The sequence below is a fragment of the Cryptomeria japonica genome, chromosome 6, assembly GCF_030272615.1.
Source record: "Cryptomeria japonica chromosome 6, Sugi_1.0, whole genome shotgun sequence".
Classification (NCBI taxonomy): Eukaryota; Viridiplantae; Streptophyta; class Pinopsida; order Cupressales; family Cupressaceae; genus Cryptomeria; species Cryptomeria japonica.
In genome coordinates, this window is record NC_081410.1 from 357,220,835 (window position 1) to 357,241,427 (window position 20,593).

The 20,593-nt window shown below is 34.3% G+C and overlaps 1 protein-coding gene across 1 annotated transcript in view; it reads left to right on the top strand.

Annotated features, from left to right (window-relative positions):
- The window catches only part of LOC131077771 (farnesyl pyrophosphate synthase), a 34,229-nt gene extending 18,818 nt beyond the window's left edge, over window positions 1–15,411 (top strand). The window contains exons 7-13 of the mRNA XM_058015325.2: window positions 1,496–1,547; window positions 3,309–3,404; window positions 3,518–3,562; window positions 9,187–9,276; window positions 9,365–9,436; window positions 14,765–14,842; window positions 14,967–15,411. Of these exons, the coding sequence (XP_057871308.1) occupies window positions 1,496–1,547; window positions 3,309–3,404; window positions 3,518–3,562; window positions 9,187–9,276; window positions 9,365–9,436; window positions 14,765–14,842; window positions 14,967–15,014 (481 nt within the window). The 3' untranslated portion in view covers window positions 15,015–15,411. The remainder of the gene's footprint in view (window positions 1–1,495; window positions 1,548–3,308; window positions 3,405–3,517; window positions 3,563–9,186; window positions 9,277–9,364; window positions 9,437–14,764; window positions 14,843–14,966) is intronic.
- The last annotated feature ends 5,182 nt before the right edge of the window (window positions 15,412–20,593 follow it).

The following is a 20,593-nucleotide window of genomic DNA, read 5'->3' on the forward strand; positions in this document are numbered from 1 at the left end:
TTTCGCAAAACAACAAAACGAAAATGCTTGTTGAAACTTTTCTTTTTCTTCATATTTTTTATGTGACAGTGGAATCTTAAGGTTTTAGGATTTTGAAAAGGGTATCAGTGTGTTTGGGCTCCCACCCTTTTTTAGTTTCACATTTTGAAAAAATTCTGCTGTTTTAGAAAGTGAGTTTTGTTATAGCATTTCAATTCACGCCTTTCAGTTCAACACAAAATGAAACATGTGTGGTAAAACCAGTCTTAGAATTAGAAGGGGAAGCTCCATGTAAATTAAAAATTAACTTACAATTTGCCAATGTATACTTGCAATTACAATCTTTACAATGATTTTGGGGTGGTTCACATTCATACTTGAATAAAATGTAAATGTGTATCTTTTTGTTAGTGCCTAGGGTAAAAGACTAAAATGCTCTTTTGACATTAGGTGAAATATTTTATCGTTTTTTGACTAAAAAAAATCCTACAAGCAGATGCTTATGCCATTTAGTTAAAAATAGAGATCAAGTAGTGCAAGTACATGGATTTGATAGGTTAGTACATAAACACAAATGCTGTGGTAATAATTACAAAATCTAGTACAAAACTATGATCTACACCTTTGAGCTCATTTGCTTACAAATTCACTGAAGAACTTTAATCCTCAACACACATAACAAGAGATCTTAATAGACGTTCATAAGCAAGATAAGTGTAATAAATGTTCCTTTTGATATTTTTAATCTTTTTTTATCCTTCTTGTTATTGTCCACTTTCTATTCAATTCTTTTTTACTTTTATTCTAATTTTTATTATTTTTATCAATCTTAGGGATAAGCATTGACATGAGGAATAATTGATATTTTTTCTTTGTATATTTTACCCCCTTAGTTTTGTTTTAGGGTTTAGGATAGTTGCTTTTTGTTTCTAGTATTTTCTTTGTTCTCTCTTTTTAATGCGTGACTAGGGTTTTTCTGTCATGCCTAGCTATGTCTCAGGTTCCTCTTCGATGAATCTAGTGTGTACTTGTGCAGGGAACCAAAAGCCAGGCACATTGGGGCCATTGTAGTACACAAATGGCCTTTGATCAATTGTTGGTTGATTGGGTCTAGGTTTGAGGAGTCAGTGGGAGAACCCAATAACATAGCTAAAATGTTACTATAAATATTTGCTGCTTCTATTTCATTCTATATAGGGTTGTGGAAAATAATATTGATCACCATTTCTCTATTTGAATATGCTCTTGTATGATTTGAACTCTTTTTCTACTATTTCAGTAGTATCTTGTAGAAGGCTTCAGATTTTCATACTTATTCTAGCATCGAAACATTATCAATTTTATACCAGGAATAATATATTAGTAGTTTTGAAACCTTAAAGATAAAGTTAATATGTACCTTTTTAAATATTTTTTAAGGTTGACTATCATGTTTTATGGGAGTGAAAGCACACAAAAATATTTTTTTGAGATATGCGACTGTTCCGCTGACTAGCAATATGGAATTGCAATGCAGTTATCTTCGTATTGTTCAGTACAAGACAGCCTACTATTCATTTTATCTCCCGGTAAGATATTAATTGCAATCTTTCTTTTTCTAGGTATTGATAACAGTGTTCTTCATTTAATTTGGCTTTTTAATTAAAAACTGCATGGAAATATTTTTCTTCTCTTGGTGATTTTGGAAAGAGAAGATATTTATAATGCTTATATCTGGTTTCTAACTAAACAATTTGTGGTATGAATTTGCAGCTGGTTTTGGTCAATTATTCCTTCAATCTATTTAAAGAAGGCTTGTTAGATTGAGGCCTTTATAGTTTTTATTTATATTTAGTTTATTTCTGTTAGTCTATCCTTGTTGACTCAAATATGACTCTTATTACAAGCTATAGTTTGATTGTACATGAATTTTGTGTGGTTGGACTAATTTTTTTTGAAACTGGTGATGCTTGCCCCTGTTAATATTGAAATGTAATTTATTTTGTCCTTGTATCCTCAACAATTATAGAATACATACTTATAAGAGTCTTTGACTGTGCTCAGATGGTAAAGGCAACATCTGCTTGTGTGAGTCCTTGTAACTTCCACGTAATACCAAAGACTCTTTAACTTCTTTTAAAGCATTAGATCACTGTAAAACCTTCATGTGAAGCTTCAATCCACTGCAAGATCCTCTTCCTCGTTGACTACATGATCTTTCTCCATTATCTTAACGACTGTATCTAAAAGCTATTTCTGGTAATTATCTGCTGTGCCTTCAACGTGCTTACACTTATTTCAAATACTATGGACAAACTTTGTATTTTTTGACTTCTACGGCTCTACGTATAGTGTGGCCTAACAAAATTGACCTAACAAAATCCTCTGCTGCCCTGTATGCATACTGGTGATGTACCACATGTAGTGATCAGAAATGCACATTAAAAAATTTCTCTATAGTTTTTTTACCACAACATTATTCTAACTCTGACTATTACAGTGCATGAAAGCCTAAATTCTCTGTAGGATGTGTTTCATTTATGTTTACCATGCATATTGCTATCTGACTGAAGTTCTATGTCTCACAGTAGGATTTGCAATCCCAAATAGGCCAGTACAAACCGTACCTTGTTATATGAGATTTATATGAATTGGTAGACAGCTGCAGAAAAATGAAATGAATCATGTCATATTGGGAAATGCCAATGAGAAATACCACCTTTTTGAGGTACATGTAAGATGGCCTGACATCATCTATGCCAAATTTCTCTTTAAAATACATGAAAATACAAGAATTAACAACACACTCCATTCGACAGCATTATAGCTTTGGAGGAAATGTATGATTGTTTGACATAGTCATTTACAAAAAATATGTTTTCATACTCTATTCTCCATATGCTTACATTTATTTGGATATCTTATGCTGTATACGGTTATGTTGTAAAGAATAGGTACCATTAGTGTGCAATTTATCTAGGGGTTAATGTCTTCGTATGTATCATCTGCTTTTGGTTTTATTTGATACATGGTTTTTTTTGTTGGATTCAACAATGCATTCTATAGGAGGTTGAATTACTAGCTTCTTTGTCTCCTTTTCAAACTTGAGGCTGTCTTTGGATGCTAGGAACTTGGAGAGATTCATCTTTCCATTGAGAGACATTCCAATTCTGTTGTGGATCAGATAGGATGACCTCAACATTATATATTTTCCTTTACAAAATCACAGCATATTTTAATGGCTAATTCTTTATAGAAAAGTCTTATTCTTATGCAACTAATCATTTATTAGCATTCATGGGATATTAGGGGACCATAACATGATTAAACCATGATTTCATTTCTTGTAGGTTGCTTGTGCCCTATTAATGGCAGAGGAAAATCTTGATAACTTCTCAGACACCAAGAACATTTTAATACAAATGGGAACCTATTTCCAAGTACAGGTGAGTAATACTAACTATTATTTGTTCTTTTATTCTTTTGAAAGCCTCCACTGCCCCCTCCCTAATTCTTGTTAATCTTGCCTGTAACAAATACCTTTTTGTGTTTTTTGTAGGATGACTATCTTGATTGCTTTGGTGATCCACAGACTATTGGGAAGGTGAGGCATTCTCTAATCTAAATCTACCTTAAATATGGTTACTTAAGTTGCTAATGATACATTTTTTTTAGATTGCAAATTTCTAATGTAGGTTAAGTTGCTAAAATGTTCTAAGGGGATGTGTTCCATCCTTGGGGTCCATCTTGAGTGACCCAAACTTTTCTTCTTTTATTTGAACCTTTTTCTCACATCCTAGAGACGTTCAGGATTTGTTTGACATTTTTTGGGACTCCTCTTTTCTATTTTGTGAGGGTGGGGAGGCAGTATTTGGGATATCTAGATTCTAGACAGTCTTGAGAAATCGAGGGACTTTCCCCATCTGCTACGTATGTATAAGGCACACCCTAACATTCCCCACCTGAGCTGTTGTTTAAAAGATGTTAAAAAACACATTTATTTCTGTAAAACTAAAAATAATGCGGAAGTGGTTATTGTAAAACATTTATTTCAATGATCACTGATAATATGACAATTAGATGTTCATATGTACAATTTAGTTCTTGTAATTCAGTGTTCCTCTTCTTTTTGGATTTCAGTTTTCACTGGTCAACATCAGAAGTTCATTGTTCAATATTCAATAATGTAGATGTTATTGTTACTTGAATTTAGCTATTTAGAATATGTGATGATGTTTGGCAGTTTAATTTGGGATTTTTTTGGTCATCCCATAAACATGTCCCCATGTCTCCTTATCCCAGAAGCTCAAAGAAACATTGACTGGATATTACTTGTTTTACTTCTAAATCTACCATCCCTCGGTTTCCAGTGAGGTTGGAGGTGGTTATAAGAATGCTAAATTTTAATGTCTTAGACTCTTACATTGATCTCTTATGCCAATGATATATTACGTTTATATCAAAACTAATTAGATGTTGGTTTGTGTTTCATGTGCATTTATTTATTGACCATTGGGAAGGTCGAAGAAAAATAGAGTCTTATGTAACTAGGAAGTTGTGATAGAGGAATACTCCATGTTTCTCCAAGTTTCTGGGACAGTGGGACATTAGGGCAAGGCTTGGGGGATGACAGGGGACCAACTATTAAAATAACTAAAACAAACCAAAGTCAACTGAAAATTTGAAAAGTAAATGCAATGTGCTACATTTGAAATGACATTACTCCCCCTTTCAGGTTTTTAGGAGTTTTTAGCAATTTTTTTCCATTAAAATTTACCCTTTTTTATTTTTATGCACCAAATGGAGCAAGCTGTCCTGTCTTTAACAGAGGGGACATCTGAAACATTGGGGATGTCACTTGGACCTTGACATGTCACTGTGGCATTTCATCTTATATACCACAACAGTTCAACAAAGAGTTGCAACATGATATGGCCTCAAAATGGAAAATCTATATCGCAAAGTACTAAAGTGAAATAATACACATGGGCAAATCTCTTTCATATATATTTAGATCTCCCGCTTCCCTTCCTCTTTTTTGTCCTCTCTTTAGAGCTTGACATTTTGTGGCATTGCGGCACAATTGATTGGAACCCTAAGAGGATGCCATGGCTTCTTCAAATTGACCTTTAAGTTGAAGAAATTCAACCTTTAAAGAACAACTATCCCCTTAAAGAATAACTTGTTGCAATTTCTGCTAATCCATGGGAAGGAAAGAGTGGTGAAATCATCTTTCCGTCATAGTAAAGGAAATGGGTGTTGTTTGAAGATGGAGTCCTTATAACAAACTCACTTCCTAGGTGATGAAATGGCCAACAGGGTTGGTATCTTAAAAAATGAGCATTGATTTGTTTAATTATGGGGGCATTTTTGGGTCCAAACCCTTAGTTCTTGGGTGTTCTTGCAACAAAAGCTCACAGGATTGAGTGACATTCTCCTAACTCCAAAGGGAAATTTCATGGTCATATTCATCACGAAGGAATAAAATGAATTGATAATCCAAGGAGGACCTTGGTTTATGAATGAAGTTGGTCTATATGTGAATCCTTGATTACCATTGTTCAATCATATAGATTATCATCCAAGCACTGCTCCAACGTAGGTGCATCTCCCATTCCTCTATAGCAAATTCTGGAAGTAAATTCTCTCAAGGGATATGGAAACTTCATTTGAGAATATCTAGAAGCCTTTGAGATTATCCCAAGGTTGGAAGTTATAAATTATACTAGAGTTTCTGTTAATGTGCATCTTGCAAAACTATTCCTTGAATCTGGAAAAATTGTGTGGGAACAATTGGTGTATCATGAGAAAATCCCATTCAAATGATCTGCCATCAATATGGAGATTCAGACCATGTCTTCCCAATGAACAACCACCCTAAGGAGATGAATGAACATGCTATCTCTCAAACAAAAATTTAAAAGTTTTAAGTGGATAAGAGAAAAAATATAGAGGGATCAAAATCCGATTAGTGATAAATTTCAATTTTATATTACCCTCCCCCTGTGGTACTGGTTAAAAACTCAATAAAAAGATACAAGGTAAAATACAAACTAGAATTATTTTTCTAAAACATTCACATTCAAGCATTTGTTAAGATGTGTGTATGCAAAATATGGGATTGCATTCTTTGCTCACATTTCCAAATTGATTTTCAGAAAACTTAATATTTATTTATTCAAGACTTAAAAAAATCTTACCAATGATTCTGGTATTGCACAAATATCTAGAAATTAACTATTTATTTGTCCAAAATGGATGATCTATTTGAAAGGTATGTGTGTTTAAATTCTCTTAGCTCATTGGGATGTCCAAATTTGAAACCTTAATTTCTAATTTTGGGCTCCTAGTAACTTTACCAATCGATATGGAAGGCCTAGAAACCTATTAAATGACTATTAGTCTGCTCAAAATGGATATCAAATGCAAAGATTACATCCTAGTGATCATTGACAATTCTTGCAATAAGTGTTGGCAGGTTTTTCTAGGATCAGATCTCAACTAGCCCCTAAATGTAATTTATGATTGGAAATATACAACATGAGAAGTCCATTAATATTATGCATGATTTCAAAACTTAGACCTGGCAAAAACTTGACAAAAACTTAGCAAAGCAGTAAAAAAAATTACATAATTACACAAAAACCTTAAATAATGCACGAGACACACAAAGAATGAATTTAGAGAACATGTAAGTGTGTTTTGATTATCATCTTTTCCCAATTTAGAGATTACATGTCATAATATAGGCGATTCTTGAACATGCTCAAAATTCTAATATTCAAAATACAACCATTAATGATGATCAATTTAGTGTTTCCTCTTCCCATTCTTGGTACTACTACTATCTAGCCTCGAACTAGATGGTAAATCAGAATCATCACGAGTGGCTAATTCATCAAGCATGTCTTCCTCCAATGTCTTTGCTGCTCTTTTTTCCAATTCAATGAGATCTTCCTCAGTGAACACTGCATATGTATCTTTGACAATGCAATGTGCATATGGATTGATGTCATCCAAATTAGTGGCATCTTGAGGAGAATCCTTCACCTTTTTGGTTTGAAGGAGGAGGTTTTATTGGGTAAAGACAGTAGTAATTGAGTCACTCCTAGGTCAACCCTTTCTCTTATCGGCGTGAATGCTCTCAAGTAGGCTCCACTTATGCTCACAGCCAGAAGTATACCAGGTATATTCTGCTAATTGTGTGCTGATTAGTATAAATGGTTTTTCCAAGCCAATTACCACCTAAAACATGCCGACTTGTGATCGGATAAAATTCTAAGCAAATAGAAAGTTGCCACATAACCCTTCTACACATTTCATGTAGTGTTTATAGAGGATCTTGATCAAATGGAGGGGGAGAGTTTCAGTTCAAGAATTAAGACAATAGAGGCTGTCTTAGGGCCTTGGGTGGTGCCTGTCATGTCACCTACACATGCACCCTTGCACGCCATCACGGGCTTCACTTCTATAATGCCCCTACATAATCATTTTCTTTTGCTTGTGTTGCTCACAATGCCACTCTAGTGACTTCGCCACATATAGTCCCTAGTATCTACTCCATCGATGCTCCTATGATGACTCTATTGTTGTTTATACCTACATTTTGTGGCTTCAACAAGTTGTGTTGACCATGGTACTCCCTTTGTCGCAGCCTAAAATCATTGATGCCACTCCACCATGGAATATTGTACAAAATATTACTTGTTTTAAAGTTTGTTGAGGAAAGGCTGAAGATTTCAGTTGAGGTTTTGAAGGGTAAGATTTGAAAAAAAATGAAAAGGTTCAAAATTACATCCCATGATGATTTTTTCTAAGTTTTTCAAAAATGCAAGTGGTTTTGCAGATTTCACCTATAATTCTAAGAATTTGGGCTTTTTTGAATTACTTGTAAATTTTGAATTGCTATACCTTGAAAATTGAACCACAACTTCCTCATAAATTGGTCTATTTTTGGCTGGAAGAGGTTTGGAAAATCTGCCTCCAAACTTTTGAATTAGCTAGAGCTGGAAAAAATAACAATAGTGTGTGTGTGTGTGAGTGAGAGAGAGAGAGAGGCTTTAGCATATGAACATGACTCCTGAAGTGTAAGGAGAACCTACCCAAGTGGGCCCAATACAACGATTGTAGATCACACTAAGGTGGATTGTATGCAATGAATGCTAGGCTACATGTCCAGCTAAATCTTCTATAGTTGATCTCTGAAGTAATAGAAAAACATCACTTCCCAGCAATGGGTTTTTGATGAAGATGCTACCCCTCTAAGTCTTCACAACTGCAAGTTTTGGATCACGATAATGTGGAATACAAGCACGACCAAGCAACATCTTGAACCAAGGAGTAGGTCCTCTGAAGTTGAACTCGAACTACTAGAGAATCATCACTTCCCAGCAAGGGGTACTTGATGAAGATGCTACTCAATTGAGTCTTCACCATTGCAATTTTTGGTAACATACAGCCTTGTCACACTTTGCATATGCTTATTAGTGGCCTTGTCAATTCCTTTGTTCAAATAATTTTTTTTTCAAGTTTTGAACCTTACTCTATTTTTCCTTAAGAACAATTCTCTTATGTTCATTATAAGATGCAATTCATACTTGATCTCCTAATAAAAGGAAGGTCTGAATTGTGTAGTCATTCAACAGATAACTTTGTTGATAAGCTAGTTTTACTTTTTAATTATGATCAAAACTTAATAATCCGCTCAAAGTGAATTCAGCTACCTGAAATTTAAAGACGAGTCTATTGTCTGTTTCATAAAGTGTTGGAGATGTGATGAAGGGTTTAAACATAAATGAAATTGAATCTCAGAGTTTAGATCTGTCATACTTAGCATTGCAATGTTGTACTTGATAATAGTAACAAAAACTGTACCATAATTTTTTTCTTTATGAAACAATCTAATTCCTTTTTTATATTTTCAGATATGCACAATATTTAGCATTGTAAGTTTGTAATTACTAAGTAATGAAAATGATCAAAAAAGCTTGTACATACTATCTCTTAATATTTAAATTGTTTGTAGAAGGATTAAATGGGTTTCATTATTACTGAGATTGAATCTTAACACATGATCTTGTATTGTTATTTTCTTGTATGGTCTTCTCTTGATGTAATTGGCAACAATCTAGAATACCTATCTGAATAAATTTTGACTGTAATAATATGTTGAGAATTTCAATGTTAATTCACGAACTTACTATTCTAGTTTGGAGTTGGTCTATGCAGATTGGAACCGACATTGAAGACTTTAAATGCTCCTGGCTTGTAGTGCAAGCTCTTGAGCGGGCAAATGAGAGTCAAATTCAAAGACTACATGTATGCAGATGAGGCAATTTTCATGTGACAATCTGTGTAATTTTGCACTAGCTGCTTGTTGACTAACAGTGATTATGTTCTTTTGTAGGCTAATTATGGAAAGGCAGATCCATCTTGTGTTGCAGAAGTTAAGGATCTATATAGAGAACTTGGAATTGAGGTCTGCTTATTCTTTTCTTTTCTGTCTGGAGTTATGAGATATTAAAAGTGAATTTTTGCTTTCCAAGTTTCCAGTATCAAATTGCATAGTTTATAGTAGAACTGATTACTGTCTAACAGATTATATCAAGGGACATGTAGATTGAGTTCATTATACAGATTTCAGAATTCGAACTCTTAAAATTAACTTCCGCTTATCTGAGGGGACATGTAAATCATGTTTGAAGTTGATTTTTAAAAACAGGATAGCATGTAAGGGAAAAGGATGAACAATAATAAAATGAAAAGATGCCTCTTCTATCAACCATGTAGAGTATGAGGAAAAGAGTGCAAGGATGGTAGGGGTTTAATGATTACACTGTAGTGGTATCTGAGAGTCACCGGGGTCACAAACATATCCAAGAATGAATTCACGAGTCTCAAAATCTTCAGGGTACAGTAATTAAGTTTGATGTATTAAGTAGCAGAAAAAATCTATTTGGCACATATCATAGTGAGAGTTGATGCTCTCATCATTTATTTTCCATACCAATTCTTCCTGTATAGAACAATTGATGAATCAGCATTTGCATGTATTCCATTTGACCCTCTAATCTCCTTATCATTGCTGACAAATACCAATAAAAAAAGTTGGAAGTCTTATATGAATTCTACAACTGGCAATCGAGAGCTTAGTGCTCAGCTCTAGGCTTGCCTTCTATCATGGTGCACTGATACAATACAATTAACAAGAGAAATGCTATGTCCAAATAGCAAGCCTGTAAGGACTAAAGAAAGATAAAACAAAAAGATTCATGCATGCCTATATCTGTGCCATTTTCATAATTGTTGACCGTTTCAGGTATCAAAGGATTTGTTCATCAACTTGGGGTCTACTTTTAACATCAACACCATACACAAGCACAAATTTAGCAGTAATTACTCTAATGTTTCAATTAAATTATGTGTGGTTATAGAAAACACCATACAAAAAAGTTATCAATGCATTGATTATCTTTTCTTCCCCTTACTTGGGTTGATGTTGATAGTCAAAACATGCTCTATATGCAAAGGCGAGCCAGAACATACAAGAAAGAACCCCATAGCATGAAAGAGGCATGGAAAATTGATACTGAATGACTAGATGAGGATGCTTGAGGAATTTTTGTTTGTCTTCTAGTTCATACTTATTTTGTTGGCTGATATTTTTTTTTTTAAGCAAACTTGCTACCTAGGGGTAGCTGCCATTCTATTCATTCCAAAGAAAGGGTTACAATTCAGCCACAGAGAGAGAACAACAGAGTTTGGATGGCCTCCGACACCTCTTGTGCTCCCTCAATCTGTTCAGACGGGAACAGGCTCCCGTTTACAGACATCATGTAGTCATAAGCCTCAAGGTTATTGCTGCAAATTCCTTCTCTGAGGGTTTTGATAGTATCAACCTTATTACTATCGTCCAGTAAAATCTACCACAGGGAAGGCATCTGCAATCAAACCAGTGTTTGCTGTAGCATCCAAATCCTTCGAAGCTTCTATTGTAGCATCTTGGAGGCCAGGAACCACCATTCTCCTAAATGCTTTCTCCGCGGCATCGAAACTCCCAGCGGTTCGTACTACAACATAGGCAAACTGCTCCAAAATAGCTCCATTGTGAGTGTGTTCCCCCTACAGCATCTTTGTCCCAATGATCTTGTTAACTCCCTCCTCTTCAACGCCATCATTCAGCACGAAGATTGCTCTCAGTTGCTCTGCTACAGAGCCCGAATCACAGTCACACCCACATTGAGGAATAGAGATGAACTACGCCAAACCTGCAAACCCCGCCATTGTCCTCTGTTTCTGCTAATGGTTTATCGGGTATGCTTAAATAGCCATAGAATGGATAATTACAAGCGCACCAAATCTAGGACAGGCAGATATCTATCCCATTGAAAAGATTACCAAATCCTCCTTCGCAGGAAACCCAAACTGCAACAAGTCCTTTGCCTGCCATCTGTCCCTGTGAACTCATACTTGTTGGACAGGGAGTTCACATGGTCCTGAATCGATTGCTATCGAGGACAAGCCCTCCCATCTCTCGGCCATATTTGAAATGACCACCGAATCCTCATGATCAATGGCACAATTTGAAAGATCTGCATCTCTATTGGCCTCCCGATACACGTGCCTTATAGAAACATCCATATTAATTAGCTGCTCACGAATTCCCCCGAGCCACATTTCCGATTTCCAACTGGGAGCAGAATTGGAGATGACCGCCCGGGTGACATTGAGAGAATCACCTTCGATATCTTTTGATTTAAGGTTCTTTTCTGCACATAGCTTCAGGCCGCCAAGCAGAGCCGCATACTCTATGTCGTTATTAGTGCCGTTCGGGAGTTTGACTAAGCCTCCCCACACCAATTCTCCTCTATCATTTCTAATCACGAATCCGGCACCCAACGGTTCAGGATTACCTCTGGATTCTCCATCAAAGTTGAGTTTAAGACGGCCTGTTGGCGGGGAGTTGTTGGCTGATATTATACTTGACTGTTTTTTTGGCACTTATTTTGTGTAGGCGACCTTTATCGTATCTTGATTGTGTTTTCTGGAGTCTCACCATTGTCCAATTCTAGTCTTTACATTCAATATTTTCAGCAATGTTGGAGGTTTCAACAAATACAACATCACATGTAATAAAGAAAGTTTTGTTGACTTCATCATACAACCTATATGCTTTGGAAGATTCTGAATAACCAAGAAAAATACACTTAATACTGTGATGTTGCAACTTACTTCTTTTGTCCTTGGGAATTAAAGCATAGCAAGTGGAACCAAAAATGCGAAGATATCGAATAGAAGGAGGATATCCAAACCACACTTCATATGGAATATATTGGTGTAATGTAGATGATGGAGATCTATTACGAAGATAAACTGCACTTCTTGCTGCTTCGGCCCAAAAATGTAATTTGATTCCTTTAAAATATAACATTGCACGAACCATATTCATGATAGTTCTATTCATTCGTTCAACAACACCATTTTGTTGAGGAGTACCTGGAACAGTAAGATGATGTTGGATCTCATTTTGATGTAGATAATCCTCAAAAACTAGAGAAGTAAATTCTCCACCATTATCTGTTCGAAGAGTACCAATTTGAGATTGAGCTTGTTTTTCAATCATAACACGAAACCTTTTAAAAATTTCAAAAGCTTCTGATTTTTGCTACAAGAAATAAATCCAAGTCATGCGACTGTAATCATCAATAAACAACATGAAATACTCAGATCCTCCCACAGAATTTACTGGTAAGGCCCACATAAATCAGAATGAATAAGCTGCAATTTTCTTTGTGCTCTCCAAGTGGAGCGAGGAAAAGAATTTCTATGTTGCTTGGCAAGAATACATGCTTCACATTTTTCAATTGTTTTAGGCAAAATAGGTAAGCCATCAACACCATTCTTTTGCAGGATGTGAATGTTATCATAACCAATATGCCCAAGTCTTGCATGCCATAAAAGAACATGAGATAGACTACCTTCGTCAGTAAGATATGCAAAATTTTTAGAAAAAGAAGAAGTGCCATTTAGTTTTAATAATCTCCCATCCTCACATCCAATGAATACAACTTGATTATTTGATTGTTTTCTAACAACAACTTGCCCATCTTTTAACAGAATAGAGTAGCCTTGTCAAATCAATACTAATGATAACAAATTACGTTGCAATTGAGGAATAAACAATACATCATGAAGCACAAAGTCTGGAAGATTAGGCAACTTAAATCGAATAGTTCCTTTTCCAATAGGTTCGAGACTTGATTTATCAGCTAAATAAATTGGACCACATGCACCTTCATGAAATTCCTCAAAGTAATCACGTCGGAATGTCATATGTTGTGTGGCTCTAGTATTTAAGATCCAAGAATCATACCATGAGGAATTATATTCAAAGTCAGAAACAGAAAGCAAATTGGGCTGCTCCTGGAATTTTATCATCTGAATGTTTATCATCATTATAAACTTTTGTTTTATCTTTTTACTTAAAAGTATTTTCTTTAAAACTTTCTATCTTATCCCATGACAACTTGCATTCATGTGCTTCATGACTTCCTTTTCTACCACATCTTTAACAATATAAATGTTGCCTATCATTTTGATTATCATTTTTCCTCCATTGACCTCTACCTTTGCCTCTATCATTATAACCTCCTCTTGAAGAGCTCTTATTTAGAGGTTTTTCTTGGTGAGCAAAACAAACATTTTCATTAGTATTATCTATTTTTCTTCCAAAAGCTTTTTCACGTTCAACCAACTTTTCAACCAATAAATCAAAAGTAATGGTTTTCAATTGGTTACTTGCTTGAAGGGACTCTAGATAAGTAGAATGTGTTGGAATGAGCGCCTTAATAAAAGCAGTGAGATAAATATCAACTTTCCCACCAGCAGCATTAACATCTTGTTTTATGGCTCTAATTTCAGAAGCCAAACTCATAACATCACCATTTTTTAATTCAAGATTGAACAATTTTAATTGTAACTGAATAAATTCTAATTCTGAATGAGAATCAAATAAATTTTTTAACTTGTCAAGGGCTTCCCAAGCAAATTTGCATCCTTGTATATGACGATATACATCTCCATTAACTGAAGCTCTTATCAAAGCCAAGGCTTTTGAATTTTTATAATTCCAAATTTCTTTTTCTTTAACATCTGTTGGTTCTGTAGGTTGGGTATCTCCATCACATATTTTATACCACAAATCATTAAAAATTAATGTATTTTCCACTTTTCTATGCCATTCCAACCAAGTATCTTTTCCGGTTAATATTTCCCCAATTAATGAAACAATAGACTGCATTGTAAATTGAAAATAAATGTATATAGAATTTGCACAGTTTGCAAATTAATAGGATTGCTCAAAATCTCTTGCCAAACTTTACCAAATATAACAAGATATAAAATTCTTGTAAAAATAAATAAATTGATTTCACCTGAATCAATTTTTGTTTCTGTATTTTGATTATGTAGAAAGCTGCAATCTTCAGATGCTTCACATAAAAATATACTCCAAACTCCAAAGCTCTGATACCACTGATAGGCGAGGCAGAAAATAACAATCTGGAATCTCTGTTAGCAGATAGAAAAAAAATGGAAAGAATGGCAATCTGAATATAATTTGTATTCCCATAAAAACTGTGTTCAAAATAAAATAAACAAGCAGATATAAAGAGGAGGCACAAACTGTTGTAAACTGTTATACAAAACTGCCGGAACAGAAAAACCTAATAAAATAAACTAATAAAAAATTAATCTAAATAAAACTAAACCACTAATGAGATATTAACACTCGCTTTGTTTGATGCAGGACGTTTTTCTAGAGTATGAGAATACCAGTCACAAGAACCTAATTTCTTCCATTGAATCTCAAAAGGAGTCAGTTCAGGTACATCTGATGTTTGGATAATGAATTCAGTACCAACTACGCTTTCTATATTCCAGTATTTTTTATATTATAAATTGGCTTTTGATCATGTTATATGTATCTCTAATGACCTTTTGTTTGGCAGCTTGTGTTGAAGTCCTTCCTGGGGAAGATATACAAGCGTCAGAAATAAATTTTCAAATTTGCGAGTCCTGGGTGATTATTGTAAATCTCAATAATTGTTTCGATGATCGGTTACACATTTTGTCCACTTCTCATGTCTTATCCAGAATAGTGATGCAGTAGCAGTGGCCAGTGCTTGGGATATCAATTTTAAGATTGCTTTTAAATGTTATTTTTGTTTAATGAAGACAATCATCATCAATTTATGAATAATTAATCCAATTAGTCCCATGGATTTCGCTGTCAATCACTGCATAGAATTCTTAGCAACTTCTTGTCGGAAAATGTCAAATGTCTGCTACTTTATTCGCTTTTGTAAATTAACTTTCAATTGGATTGATAAAACAAGGCAAACGAGTGAGCATTTCAGTAATTGAAATACACGAGTGCATTGTGTTTGTTCCTTCCTACTGTGTGTTTAGTTGTAGCATTCTTTTGTTCATGTGAGAGAATGTTAAACATGCTTTCGCATCCTAAGACATCTCAGCCTTGCTCCCCATTGCTGGCATATCAACATGGGTGTTAGAAATACTTTATTTTCCTAACAAAATTGTTGCTGCGAAAATAAATGCTTTCCTACAATTTATTTGGATCAAATCATTTAACACAGTAATAAAGCTTATGATTAAAAGTCGGGACTGGGTAATAAATGTAGAAAGAAATTTACAAAGTTCAAATTTAGCTTGATTCTGGAAGGAGGAATATACTGTTGAAGATGTCAGGAATTGGTTTGCTAATGTGCAGAAATATAGAGCTTTCAGAATTTATAAACTGTCTTGCAGAAGTGAATTTGCACAGATTGACAATTATTGCAGATGTACTTTAGCTGCTTGTGTTTGAAGTGGATTGGTGTCTATAGACATTGTTTATTTGGGATTTCGCTAAGCAAGGATTGGTCCTCCTTTGGTCAAACATTTAGGTGGACTGATTCAACAGCTTTGAAAAATGATTGAAGACAATATAGAAGCATGTAGGGATGCTTAAGATGATGCTATGGATGGATGTACTTCAATAATGTTGTTATGGATGGATGTATCAGGAATGCTCAATGATAATGCTTTTCCATAATCTTTGATTTTTTTTTTCAAAATGAATGATGAATGTTATTAAATACAACAACATAACACACAAGTCCACTCAAATATGTGCTACATCATCTTGCAACTAGTGAAAAGGTGGACCAGGTTTTAAATTTGGAATTTGAATATTAAAAGTCAATTTTGCACCCATGAGTATGATTCAGGGTGGCATAGGGGAGATCTAGGGATTGACTTTGTTTTTTGGGGATGAGTGAAGGGGACAAGATATAATAAAGTCAAGCTGAATTTCATGCAAGAATGTGTCACATGTAAACATTTTATTATATAAAGGACATTTTAATCAAAGTGGGCCTAAAACATAAGGAAATGGGCATGGGTATGCAATTTTAAACATTACATATTTCTTTTAATTTGATGTGCATATGAACTACCGTGAGGATGCATGTCAAAGTAAAACAAGTAGTTAAGATATAAAGTAGATGTTTCACTCAAAGGATACACATGCTACAATTGCAATAATTGTATTTTTTTGCTTGCCAATAATAAACATTTAATGAATAGCATATTTGTTTAATATAGATAAGCACCAACTACAACTAGGTTGAAAACTACATTTCAAAATAGTGGAAGGGGGAAAAATAAGATATGTTATTTAAAGAAGAAAGTGGTAGGGCTTTGATGAGTCTTTATAGGAATTTGATCAAGTGGAAGATTCTAACAATGAAAAAGGTTTGGAATAATTATGATATAGTCACTATAAAAGATATAACACAAATGAATTAGTACATATATGTACCCCCTTCACTTGGTTGCATACAAATGATGCAAGAAATTGGAAGATAGGATAAAAATATATGATCATGATAAAACATGTAAGCGTAGTAAACAAATATCATTATATAGGAAACACGTAAAAACATAGGTAATATGTGATCATGGAAGCATATATAATGAAAGAGAGCAAGGTGCCCCCAATGAAAGCAAGTAACAAGATGATCATTGATGTTAGATAAGAAACATGTAAGCATAAGTAAGATGAAGTATGATAAAGATCATAATGTAGACTGTTAAGATTAAGCATGTTAATGATTTCAACATGGAAGCCATGCAATCATAAGAAAAATGTGTAAGAATAAACATGATATCATAAGACATGGGCATGATAACCATTAAAAATCATGTAAAGATCACAATAATATAATATGTAAGGAATATAAGATGTAAACATAAAAATCATATGAATGAGCATGTAATATGATAAATGTGTTAGAATGATATCATAAACATGTATAAGCATTTGAAACATAATAAAAAGTCATAATAAGTAATGCAAAAATTAAAAGAACGCAATAATGTAATATTCTATTAAATAATTGGGCACAGACTACAAAAAGGTTCATCTACTTATATAGATGTTGGAGAAAGAAACAATGCAAATGGATAAACATGACATGACTCCAATACTAAAAATAATGAAAAAAGGCACTTGCTGTAATACCCTAAAAATGGTCACCTAAACCATGGACCCTTAATCTCAACAACATCACCAAGGTCTTAACCAAAGACAATTAAATCAACCTTGAACACCAAATTAATTAATTCTTCAATCATTAAGGTTACATGGCAAATAAATCACTCTATTCATTTAATTAATTAATCATTCCAAGTAAATCATTTTGATCAATTATCCTATTTATTTAATTAAATATCCTAGCATATTTAATTAATAAATCATTTTGCCATTTAAATCACAAACAAATAAATTAATTTAAAGAATAAAAAGAATTAATTTACAAAAAGAGATTAATCACAAAAAAAGGAATTAGTTTGCAAAAGAAAGAGTTAAATTGAAAACAAAAGAAAATAATTAAATTGAGAGAAGAAATCAAACTTAAGATATTTCTTTTTCTAAAATTGAGATAACAAGAGAAATTTCAGAAAAACAATTAAATTGAATTAATCATTTTCTCTAAAATTAAAACTCAAAAGCTTTTCTTGAGGAAAGAGGTTCATGTGAGACATGCACCGGCTCTGATACCATGTGAGACATGGACCAACTCTGATACCATGTGAGATTTTTCCAAGATCAAGAAGCAATGGAAAGCACAAATGAGAGAGAACAAAATAGATGATAGAAATAAACTGTATTTTATCAAGATGCAAAATATGATCAACTGGATCATTACAAGATATAGATTGATTGCCCGTACAAACAATGTAGATGAGCTTGCTTATATAGGCAAGGCTAGGGATATGTGAGCACACAAACATGACATGTGACTCAATAAGAAATCAGGGTAGGTAGGAAATAGGTGTGGGTAGGTAGGAGAAATAATATAATATTCCACATGAGGTGGAATGTAACAACAAGATAAGATCAACACCATAAAAGGTGGAAATTCTCCTACACACACTATCCCAATGTGGCACAAACACCCAAGTGTCTCATACCCAAACTACTATTAAATGCATGTACCTAAGTGAACTTAAGTAAAGTGTAATAATATCCAAGATGAATAATTATTTACAACAACACCCCCCCTTAAGTGCAACTTAGGGGAATGCACTAAAGTCTACAATGCAACTTAAGAAATGCAAGATGGGTCCCGGCTACTAGGCCATGTTAGGTACCCATGTACAAATGCAAATGCAATCTCCCATAAATGGAGAAAGAGAGAAAAACCCAATGGGAAAAAACCCTCCCCCAAAAGAGAGATGATGAAAGCACACAATGCTCTCAATGAGGAATGAGAAGAACAAAAAAATATGTCTCCCCCATAAGAGAGAAGAAGAGACCATGAAGCCCCCCTTCAATGTTGAATCTCCTGCAAAGATGGTCCAATGATGATGACCAAAATACCTCCCCATAAGGAAGAAAGAGAGCTAATGCTACACCAATAATGTCAAAGTATGATAAAACCAGGTACCAAGTTGATGATGATGAATCACTCGCTGCACAAAAATGAGGATCAGGCATGGAGACAACCTGCTGTGAGCATCATCTGGATATTTAGAAATAGAAGAAATACTGGTACAATCCAAGTCTCACGGGAGCCATGCACAAATGTGTACAATCTAAGTCTCAACTGGAGCCATGCACCAAGTCTCACAAGATATTCTTAATCTATGTGTACAAGAGGATTACATCAAATAGTCAACAATGACAAGATACAAAGAGGAGTGACACTTTATGATAGTGCGAGTACAACATTGCTCAAGTAAGAGCATACATCATGATAAAATATTCAAATGTGGAAACATGAAAATGATGCCACCAACAAAGAAGCCCCGTAGAATATTGCAGATGAAGATGCCTCCGAATGGAATTTCATCAAGAGATATAAATGAACAACTGACCCCCCATAAAAAGATCATGTTGGCACTTGCAAATAATGGCAAAGTGGACTTCTGATTTGAACTTTACAACTTCTCAAAATGAGATATAAGAGACTTCAACAAATACTGCTAGTGATCTAAACTGAGATCCAAGCAAAATACAAGTACCAAATAGGCCAAAAATGACCAAATACTGAAAGTACAATTTCTACTCAAAATCACTGCAAGCAAATGGCAGATTATGAAAGTAGACAAAACATTATGCACTCTAAAAAAACGACACCTGAAAAGGAGTCTATATGAGCCCAAATGAAGCCTCCAAAGTTGTAAAAATCGAGATTTCCTGATTTCCGAATAACCTGTATCCGAAAAACAGAAAAATCCTACACCACTATACAGATCACAAAATTCTACCCCAAAAGAAAAAAAATTTCTCGAAAAAACGAGTCCGGATGAGTGAGATATAGCTATTTGAAAATTACCTGCAAAATTATAATTTTTGGAAAATTTCCGCCGCGGCTTCAAATTTCAAATGTCTCTAGATTTGGCCTTCGAAGTTCGATTTGGATGAAACAAAAGGCAAAACTGACTTTCTTGGACCTCCTCAATCCAATGATGATCTCATATTTGACCTAACAAACTCCAATAAAAACCTGCAATAGAAAACTCTAAAATGCAAACCCCAAATAACATCAAATTTCTCTCAATTGGCAAACCAATGACACTCTAATGACTCTGATACCATGTGAGACATGGAACGACTCTAATACCTTGTGAGACATGGACCAACTCTGATACCATGTGAGATTTTTCCAAGATCAAGAATCAATGGAAATCACAAATGAGAGAGAACAAAATAGATGATAGAAATAAACTGTATTCTATCAAGATGCAAAATATGATCAACTGGATCATTACAAGATATAGATTGATTGCCCATACAAACAATGTAGATGAGCCTGCTTATATAGGCAAGGCTAGGGATATGTGAGCACACAAACATAACATGTGGCTCAATAAGAAACAAGGGTAGGTAGGAAATAGGTGTGGGTAGGTAGCTGCATTGAAAAGACTTTTTCTAAATAAAAATCTTGAGCAAATTAAAGAAATGTGCATGGAATCCACTAATTTTATCTCAAGTGCATGAAAATAACTAATTTTTATCTCCAATGCAAACTCAAACTTATAATCTGAATGCATTCAATCAAGCTAT